Genomic DNA, 11,185 nt, shown 5'->3' on the forward strand with positions numbered 1-11,185 from the left:
GAAATCAGCTCAGTTTTCTATTCTCATCTCTGTTCTCCATGGAAGTAGATGAGGTCAACTTATTCTCTGTCGCTAGCCAAATAGAGTCACCTCTGATTCAACATTCAATTTCTACAAATGGGCTTTTATTGAACTATCTCCGCACATGGTGGCTCTTTTCATAGTAATGTCGACAGTCACATGACTTGCAGTGTTCTTGGTGAACTTGCAGCATGTAGAATCTAGATCTCCATTCATTATTAGATACCAGTAGCATGCACAATCCGCTTGCCCAGTCTTCTCATGGCCACTCTCATGTCTTTGTTTCTTAATGTATAGATGGCAGGATTCAAGACGGGGGTGATAGCGAAGTCGACTATGAACAAATACTTATCCAGTGATGATGTAGGGAAAGGCCACACATAGAGAAACATGCATGGCATAAAAAACAAAATCACTACAGTGATGTGAGCTGACAATGTGACAAATGCTTTGGACAAGTCCCCTGAAGAACGTTTCCAGACAGTGACCAAAATGAAGATATAGGATATAATTAAGGAGAAGAAAGTAGCCATGGATATAAACCCACTGTTGGCAATGATTACAAACTCTAGCTTGTAAGTGTCTACACAAGCAAGTTTCATGACGCGAGGAAAATCACAGTAAAAACTATCTACTTCATTAGGGCCACAAAAGGGCAGGTTTATGACAAAAACAAACTGAGATACAGCATGGATTATCCCCACTATCCAGGCAGCCACTACAAAGGAGACACACGTTTTGGGGCTCATGATGGTCAGGTAGTGGAGAGGTTTACAGATTGCGGTGTACCGGTCATATGCCATGGCTATGAGCAGCACCATCTCAACTCCACCCATAACATGAATAAAAAATATCTGTATCATGCATTTTGGAAAGGAAATGATGTTGCAGTCAGTGAAAAGATCAGAGATCATTTTGGGTACTGTGGTAGAGGACAGACCTAGATCAAGAAGAGAGAGGTTGGCCAATAGGAAGTACATGGGGGTGTATAAATGAGAGTCAATAATTACCGTGAACACAATGAAGAGGTTTCCTAGGATAATTCCCATGTAGAACACAGAGAAGAACCAAAAGAGAAAAAGGTGCATCTCCCATGAATTTGAAAGACCAATCAATACAAATTCAGATACCACAGAGTCATTTGGTCCATCCATTGGCTCAATCAGTAGAGAAGACGCTGAAGTATTCTGAAGGTAGAAAATAAGGAAGAATTGAGAAATATGGGTACTGAACATTGATGTGCTTTTGCCCCTCAATGAATTTGTGGAAGATATGTTGTAATTGCCAAAATGTGAAGCTGGAAAACATACAGAGAAGGCAAATGAAAGGAAGATAAATGAATAGGAATTGAGATAATCATAACTTCAACTAGAGAGAGAAAGAAACAATTATTTGGAAACATGGAGGAATTAGGAGCAAAGAGTAACACTTCCTGGTAAAGAGCCTCTTTACCATGTTCGTTGTGCAATAATTCAGTCTTTCTCAGTCTTTTCCATATACATTCCAGAAAACATCTTCTGTTTCATGAATAGTTATCCATAATTTGAATGTTCAAACTCTTAATGATATTTGTACACACATTTTCTTGCAGAATGTACTCTCTGACTAATCTTTACTTCACACCTGTGAAATCTTGGGAATTAACACTCATTGTGACCAAGCCAATGAGTAAAAGCCAATGAGTAAAAGAGTGTTGAATGTAAAAGGAGTGGTAACATAAAATGAAAAGGCTTAGTCCTTTGATAGTTTACAATTCTTGTGATTGCAACAAGTCACTTGGAAAATTAAGATACATTTGAGGTCAAGTGAACCTCCCAATGCCAAAAAGAGAGTGTCAGAAGACTCAGAAAAATGGCTTTTCAGTACTTTGCTAGGATTGAGAGAGATTTTGTGCTTTTGAAAGGTGTGTTCTAGGATTAATGAGTGGCAATTTAAACACAAAACAGAAATAATTATGCTCACTGAATCAAAATATTTAATCATGATATACTAAGAGCATGTCAAAACTACTGGATCTCAAGCATCATGAGAGCTTGTCTTCAAATATTTGAAGCTTAGTTCAGCTAAAATGCTGTTTGGAGGTGTGCAAAATTGCTCCCAACAACTTTTTTCCAGGGGAATATCTGTTTTCAGTTTGAATAAGTAGAAAGGATGAAGATATATAAATTCATTTGGACCCATTCATTATTTAATTTAAAGTAAAAAATTAAAAGTACATTTAAGAGATAAGAGATTAGAAGATATACAGAAGGGAATTGAGAAGATTAGTACCTAAATGAGTGTGGCCATTATAAACAATGCAAATTTGGATTTGACATGTCCACTAAATTATAAAGTGACAAAACCTGGTTACAAATGAGTATGTGTTATGTGATATGCTCTTTACAAGTATACACTACAAAAATATGTAAATACATGAACATCTCAAGAAGATCACTGGATCAATGACATTTTAGGTAATTTTAATATTAAAAAACTTGACCATGTATATTTTGTTTTTTTCTATATTGGCCACATGTTTGTAATAAAAACTGTGAAAATGTAGAAAGAGACTCATAAATACAGAGAAGAAACTTGTGGTTGCCAGACAGAAGGGTTGTAGAGGGTTGTAGAGAAAGGGGTGAAGGGAGTGGTGTTCCATCCATCTCTGTCTCTGTTTCTCTCAAATAAATAATAGAGAAGGGCAAGAGAAAGAGAAGCATCTTGTGAGATTTATGGAGAGAGTAGAGAATGCATATATGTGAGAGAGGTAGATTATTACATATTTTTGGTACTAGATTTATAATTTAAAATTTAAACCATCATTTCTTGGGGGTAAATGACAATTACTGGTGTACTATGTAGAAAATCTTGGTGTTTTATGCCTAATTTTAACCAGAACTTTACACGTACATTCAATACATGTGAATGAGTTTGGAGTTAAGGAATATTAATGATTGGCAACTGAATGGCTTTTTATAGAATGCTGGTGTGTTATTTGAAACATGCAAGTCTTACACTGAAAACAATGGGAAAGCATTAATATAAGCTATCTTTAGTTTGCTAATCAAATTTTATTCTTCCTAATATTTCCTAAAACAGAATTGACTGAAGAAATCTGTCTAAAGAGAAAAGCTAAAGGTGTATAGCGAAATCAGACTTACTAGTGACTGTGTGCTATGTTGTGATGATTACCCTGCTTACAGAGGATCCCATCTTTGCTCATGATTTATCAGGAATTGATTCTAGTAATTAGTTTATTCTGAAAGATTGAGTTCATGCTTACAGCATGAGGAGAGGATGAATTCAATCTGCTTAAAAATTTTTTAGTTGTTTTTCTTGCTTAGAAAACATTAAGAATTAGAAATTCTTTGGAGGCAGAGTCTCAAAAGAGTTGGTTTATATCCCTGCTGGATATTTTGACTTTAACATTCAGAACATAGAAAACTTTTTATGTAGGTAATGCAGAGAATCAGATAGAACTCAGGTTTTTTTATTTTAGTGATTGAAAATTCCCACTTCTTAAGGGGCCAAGAGCAATTATCACCAACCTAAAACTGAAAACACAGAGAAGCAAAGCTGTCCCAAACTCATTTTGCCAGTGTCTTGTCACTGTTGTACCATATTTTCAGAACTGATGGATACCAGTTATTAATTCATATTCATTCTTATTCTCTCTTTATTTCTTGACCCAGTCATTGGCTAACATCATCAAATGCTTTATCAAATATGCCAAGTGGAGGGACTCCACTCCAGCATTCCCCATATGAGGACAGAGAATCATTTCCATTTGTTCAGTCAGTTAGGAGCATGAGTGGGAATGGAGTGGGCAAGAAATATTTACCATATTTGGTCTTTACAATAGCAAATGTGAAGTGTCACATAAGACGATGAAGAAAGTGGTGAGAGGTACAAAATTCTTGAGATACCAACCTACCAAAACCAGACATCATAAATGTTAATCTTTTCAGAAATATCTCCTTCGTCAGGCTTAATATAATTTTGTGATTAAAATAGTAAGAATAGTGTTCAAGGGACTGGAATAACTGAAGACAGAAGGAAAGTATACAAGTGGAAAAGAGAGAGAGAAAGTGGAATGGAAGAATAAGAAGGGAGAGATTGCTATGGTATTGCTCAACATTAGGAATATTTTTCTAACCTACCTGTTCTGTTCTAGGGTGTGAAGCAGCATTTGTAGAATCTCAATATTTTTGTTTTCTGCTTTGTAGTATAATCACCTTCAAGACAAAAATATATGTTTCTTCCCAGTGAGAATACAGTTAATTAGTGGTAGTAGGTGTTAGTGACCCACTGATATTTCTTGGATTTCTACTAACCAGCCTTTTATTGATTTCTCCTGGGTACCAGTTCTATGAGTCATGTTAATTTTCCCAAGAGGAAAAAAAATATCAGAAGAGTTACTTGGTGATGAAAGGTAAAAAAAAAAAAAAAAAAAAGTGTTATAATATCTCCTGTATATCAGGCAAGATAATATGCAGGATGGGTGGAAATAGATACCATTTAGAACAGGAAATGTGAGCCTACTTAGATTTGCTGATTTGGGAAGAAGGAGAAGTCTACAATTATTGCAGATGCCCTCATTTATGGAGTGGCAGAGAATGAGCCCTATGTATCAATTTTTTTTTTCCAGAAGAAACAGAAGACTTTATGCAAGTCTTATGTGCATTCACGATTCATTCTCATTCAAGATGTTTTATCTGTTACTTATCCCAAAATTAATCACCAACACTAAAAATGTATTGAATGAATGAATAAATAAATATCTTGGTGTGACTATTCTATTCTTTAATCATATTGGATTATAACTGGACATAAGTGGTATGGGACCATGCTGAATTGTTGAGCAAAAGGAAAAAAGCTTAAAAAATGTTATTCTAGATTAAGAGTTGGAAAATTATGACCTATAGGTCGAATTCGGACCACTGCCTGTTCCTCAAATAAAGTTTATCGGAACACAGCCACAACCACTTGTTCATGTATTGTTTATGGCTCCTTTGTGCTACAACAAGCAGAGTTGCATAGTTTCACCAGACACCATATGGCCCATAAGGTTTGGCCTGTTGCACAAGAAACTTGATGACCATACCCGAGCTCATGCAAGTTAGGCAGAAGAAGAGGGAATAGTAGAGGATCGTCCACATCCATCTTCATCATCTTCATATATATTCAGGAGTAAAGATACAGATGAAGGTTGTGAAGTTAGTTGAAGTCCTGCGGGTCATTCCTCCACATACACTGCCTACACTCAACGGGCACATGCCTGTGGCATCCAGTTCAAACTGAATATGTATAGCTTTTACTTAACAAAATTATTTAAAATGACACCACTCCTTCTCATACCTTTCCAAAAAATCAAAGAGGAGGGAACACTCCCAAATGCATTCCATGAGGCCAGCATAATTCCAATATTAAAGCCAGATCAGACACTACTAGAAAAGAAAAGTACAGTTTAGTGCTTCTGATGAACATAGATGCAAAATTTTTGGACAAAATACTGGCAAACTAAATTCAGCAGCACATTAAAAAGATCATTCAGAATGATCAAGTTGGATTTATACCTGGCATGCAAGGAGGGTTCAGTGCACAAAAATCAATCAATGTATCACATTAATATAATGAAAGAAAAAAAATATCATATGATCGATCATCCCAGACGCAGAAAAAGCAGTCGACAAAATTCAACATCATGTTTATAATAAAACATACAGCAAATTAGCCATAGAAGCACATTTCAACGTAGTAAAGGCCATATAGGATAAGCCCACTGCTAACATGATACTTGGCGGTAAAAAGTTGAAAGCTTTTACTCTAAGATCAGGAGTAAGACACAGTGCCAATTTTCATCACTTTTATTCAACATAGTTCTGGAAGTCCTAGCTAAAGCAATCAGGTAAGAAAAGATATGATATCATTAGAATTAGAAAGGAAAAAGTAAAACTGTCTATATTTGCAGATGGTATGATTTTATATATGGGAAATCCTAAAAACTCATCCCAGAAAACAGTACTGAACAAATTCAGTTTAGTTGCAGGATACAGAATTAACATTGAGAATTCAGTAGTGTTTCTATACACTAGCAACATATTTTCTGAAAAGGAAATAATGAAATCAATCCCATTTATATTAGCTATAAAAGACTAGGGAATACATTTTACCAAAGAGGTGAAAAATCACTACTTTGGAAACTGCAAGGCATTGATACAAAAGATACAAATAAATGGAAAGGTATCCATGTTCATGGGTTAGAAGAATTAGTGTTGAAATGTCCATACTACCAAAAGCCAACTGTAATTTTGATGCAATGTCTATTAAGATTCCAATGACATTTTTTACAGAAGTAGAAAAAACTCCTAAGATTTATATGGAACCTCAAAATACTGAAGAGTCAAATTCTGAGAAAGAACAAAGCAGGAGGCATTACACTTCCTGATTTCAAGCTATTTATAAAGCTACAGTAATTAAAACAGTATGATATTGGCATAAAAACAGACGAATAGACCAATGGACCAGAATTCAGAGCTCAGAAATAAAGCCAAGCATATACATTCAACTACTATTTGAAAGAAAAATCAAGAACACTCAATGGAAAAGAGACAGTCTCTTTAATTAATGCTTAAATTAATTAATTTAAAAAATGGGATATTCTCATATAAAAGAATAAAGCTACACCCCTAATTTACACCACTCATGAAAAATAACTTGAAACCTTACAGACTTAAATATTAAGACCTGAAACTATGAAACTCCTAGAAGAAAACTTAGGAAAAAAACTCCAAGATAAGGATCTTGGTAATGATTTTCTGGAAATATACACCTAAAGCACAAGCACCCAAGTCAAAACACACAAGTGGGCCTACATCAAACTAAAAAAGCTTCTGCACGGCGATGGAAAGTATCAGCAAAGTGTAAAGACAACTTGTGGGTGGGAAAAATCTTTGCAAACCATATCAGATTTATTTATTATTTAATATCCAAAAGTTATAAAGAATTCATGCAGCTCAATGGTACAAACCAAATATTCCAATAAAAAATGGGCAAATCAGGATACGTGGGTGGCTCAGTCGATTAAGCGTCTGAATTCAGCTCAGGTCATGATCTCACAGTTTGTGAGTTTGAGCCCCACATGGGGCTCTGTGCTGACAACTCAGAGCTTGGAGCCTGCTTAACATTCTGTGTCTCCTCTCTCTGCCCCTCCCCTGCTCATGATCTGTCTCTCTCTCAAAAATAAGCATAAGGCAAAGCACATGAATATTCATTTTTTCCAAAGAAGATGTATGAATGGCCAACAGGGACAGAAAAAGATGCTCATCACTGGTCATTAGGGGAGTGCAATAAAACTACAATTAAATATCACCTCATTCCTGTTAAAATGTCCATCAGCAAGAAAACAAACAAACAAAAAATGTAAGAAATGTTGGTATGAATGTGGAGAAAAAGGTACCCTAGCACATTATTGGTGGGATTGTAAATTGGTAACCCCACTATGGAAAACACTATGGAGGTTTCTTTAAAGGTTAAAAATAGAACTGTCATAAGATCTAGCAGTTTCACTCCTGGGAATATATCCAAAGGAAATGAAAACTAACTCAAAAAGATATCTGCACCTCCTCATTCATAGCAGCATTATTTACAATAGCCAAGACATGAAAGCAACCAAGGAGTCCACTGATGGATGAATGAATAAAGAAGATATATATATATATATATATATATATATATATATATATATATATACATACACACATACACATACATATATACATATATATATATCTTCAGCATGGTATATTATTCAGCCATAAAAAGTAATGAAATCCTACTATTTGAGACAAGATGGATGGATGGATTTGGAAGGTATTATGCTAAGTGAAATAAGAAAGAGAAAGACAAATACTGTATGATCTATGTGGAATTTAAAACAAAAACAGTCGAATCTCAGAAAAAGATAAATTTGTGGTTACTAGATGTGGCGAGGGTGGAGGGGGAATTGGAAGAAAGCAGTTAAAAGATACAAACTTCCAGTTATAAGAGAAATAAGTAGTGGGAGTGTAATGTACAATGTTATGACTATCAATAACACTGCTTTATGATACTTGGGAAGTTAAGAGATTAAGTTCAAAGAGTTCTCATCACAAGGAGAATTTTTTCTTCTTCTTATCTCTTTGAGGTGATGAATGTTAACTAAACCTATTTCAGTAATCATTTTACAATAAATATAAATCAAACCATCATGTTGTACAACTTAAACTTATACAGTGATATATCTCAATTATTTCTCAATAAACCTTGGGAAAAAGCTCTAACAGTAGGCCTCCCTTATTTGTGGGGGATGAATCCAATAGACCCAATGGATGCTTGAAACTGCAGACAGAACCAAACCCTAGATATACGATATATTTTCCTGTATGTACATACCCAACTAGGATAAAGTTTAATTTATAAATTTGGCACAGGAAGAGGTTAACAACAGTAGCTACTAATAAAATAGAATAATTATAAGAATATATTGTAATGAAATCTATATGAATGTGTTCTCTTTCTTCAAAATTTTTTATAAGAAATATTTTCTTTTTTTCAAAATATTTAATTTTTAGTGAGAGTCAGGGGGGGGGTTGGGGCAGAGAGAGATGGAGAGAGACAATCCCAAACAGGGGGCAGCCTGAAACCAGATGCAGGGCTTGAGCTCATGAACCACCATGAAATCACAGCCTGCGACAAAATTAAGAGTTGGAAGCGTAACAGACTGAACCACCCAGGCACTCCTCTTTCAAAATATTTCGATGTACTATATTCCGCCTTCTTGTTCTTGTGATGATGAGATGATAAAATGCCTATGTGTTGAGATGAAGTCGGGTGAATGATGCATGTAGGCATTATGACATAGTGTTAGAATTCTGTTAACATTCTGATAAGTCATCAGAGGAGGATCATCTGTTTCCAGATTATGGTCAACCATGGGTAACTGAAACCACAAAAGCTGAACTGCAAATAAGAGAGAATTTCTATATTTTTGATGCTTTTTTTGTATTCATTTTCTCTCTAATTCATAATTTCTCCTCTGATCTTTGTGATTTCTTTTGGTCTGCCAAGTTTGGGCTTAGCTTGTTCTTTTTCTAGTTTCCTGGGGTGTAAAGATTGTTTGAGATCTTTCTTTTTTCTTAATGCAGGCATTTATCAATGTAAATTTTCTTCTTAGGACTATTTTTGCAACACCCCATAAGCTTTTCTATGTTGTGTTTCCATTGTCATTTGTTTAAAAATAGTTTTTGATTTTCCTTTTGGTTTCTTTGCCCCGTTAGTTGGTCAGAAGTATGTTGTTTAAATCCCACATATTTGCAATTTCCTTTGTTTTCCTCCTGTTACTAATTTCTAGTTCAGATTATTATTGTCAGAAAAGATATTTGGTATGATTTCAGTCTTTTAAAATTTGTTTGGACTTGTTCTGTGGCCTAACATATGATCTATCCTGGAGAATTTTCCATGTCCACTTGAGATTTTGTGTTCTGTTGCTCTGATGAATGTTCTATATATGTCTGTTAGGTCTATTTGGTCTAAAGTGTAGTTCATGTCCAGTGCTTCCTAACTGATTTTTTCTGAGTATTCTATCTAGTGTCGAAGGTGGGGGTGTTGAATCCCTCTGCTATTTTTTGTGTTGTTTTCTATTTAACCCCTCATATCTGTTAGTATTTGCTTAATATATTTAGGTGGTATGATGTTCTGGGCATATGTATATATAGGAGAATATATATATATATGTGTGTGTGTGTGTGTGTGTATGTGTGTGTGAGATATATGTTTATGATTGTTACAGACTTACAATGAGCGGTCTCCTTTGTCATTATATAATGACCTTATTCTTGTTACAGGTTTTGACTTAAAGTCTATTTTGTCTAAGTATAGCTACCTCTGCTTTTATTATTTTTTTTCTTTTGGTTCCCATTTGCATGGATATCTTTTTCTGTTCCTTTACTTTGTGACTTTGTATGTTCTTAAAGCTGAAGTTAGTCTCTTGTAGGCAGCATATAGTTGGGTTTTGTTTTTTTAGTCATTCAGCCACTTAGGCCTTTTGTTTGGAGAGTTCAATCCATTTACATTTAGAGTAATTATTGACAGGCTAGGACTTCCTAATGTCAGAAAGGATTCTAAAGGATAATGCCATCTTATTGTTTTCTGATGTGTTGTAGTTCCCTGTACTTTTCTTCCTCTTTTGCTGTCCCCCCCTTTTTTTTTTGGTGAGCTGGTGATTTACCATAATGGTATGTTTCAATTCCCTTCTCTTTATCTTTTGTGTATCTACTCTAGATTTTTGCCTTGTAGTTACTATGGGGTTGCTTACAACATCTTAGAGATATAACAGTCTATTTTAAGCTGATAGCAATGTAACTTCAGCTACATAAAAAATTCTCTTTTTGCTCTTGAAAAAGATAACCCTCCACCTTGAGATTTTGTGTTTTTTAAAGTGAGAATAGTTACTTTTTGTTACTCATCAATCATTTCAGGAAAAATAAAAATATTTGTGCGCTGTCTGCCTTGGGCATTTCCTAACTGGCTAGAATTCATCAAAGCTTCAAGTTTGCACAGGATTTGGGGGTAATTTGGTTTAATTTTTTACGTTCATGGATTTATTTTCTTCTATATACGTTCTTTGTGGGACAACTTTATAAAGACTTTAGCCATTGTAAGAATGGCCATGTAAACATAATTCAGTCCTTATTTTTTATTCTACAACATTTTCTCTTTTTTTAAATGTTTATTTTTGAGAGAGAGAACCTGCAAGCCACATGAGCAGGGGGAGGGGCAGTAAGTAGGAAGCCGGAGGGTCTGAAGCAGTCTCTGGGCTGACAGCAGAGGGCCCCATGTGGGGCTTAAACTCACCCTGAGCCTAAATTGGATGCTTAAGTGACTAAGCCGCCCAGGCACCCCTGCTCTACAACATTTTCTTATCATTTCCCATGGAATGCAGTGTCCTGTAAGAGACAGCTTTGTAACACATTTCAGTAAGGTTTTGAGGAGCCTGCCTTTGAAGTTGGTTGGTCTTCTAGCCTTGACTCCTCTCTCAGCACATGCTTTTACATGAGGGGTCTTTTGTTTGTCTGCTCCCCCCCCAGCTTGGCAGGATACAATGTTGCTAACCAAGTTTTCCTAAGATGGGCACAACCTGCTG

At 35.3% G+C, this 11,185-nt stretch overlaps 1 protein-coding gene across 1 annotated transcript; it reads right to left on the reverse strand.

Moving 5' to 3' along the window:
• Nucleotides 1-239: 239 nt before the first annotated feature.
• On the reverse strand, nt 240-1,175 carry LOC122221229 (olfactory receptor 4F15-like). Its single transcript, XM_042940543.1, has one exon. The coding sequence runs from the start codon at nt 1,173-1,175 to the stop codon at nt 240-242; it is 936 nt and encodes a 311-aa protein (XP_042796477.1).
• Between the last annotated feature and the right edge of the window lie 10,010 nt (nt 1,176-11,185).

This window comes from Panthera leo, chromosome B3 (assembly GCF_018350215.1).
Source record: "Panthera leo isolate Ple1 chromosome B3, P.leo_Ple1_pat1.1, whole genome shotgun sequence".
NCBI classification, from domain to species: Eukaryota; Metazoa; Chordata; class Mammalia; order Carnivora; family Felidae; genus Panthera; species Panthera leo.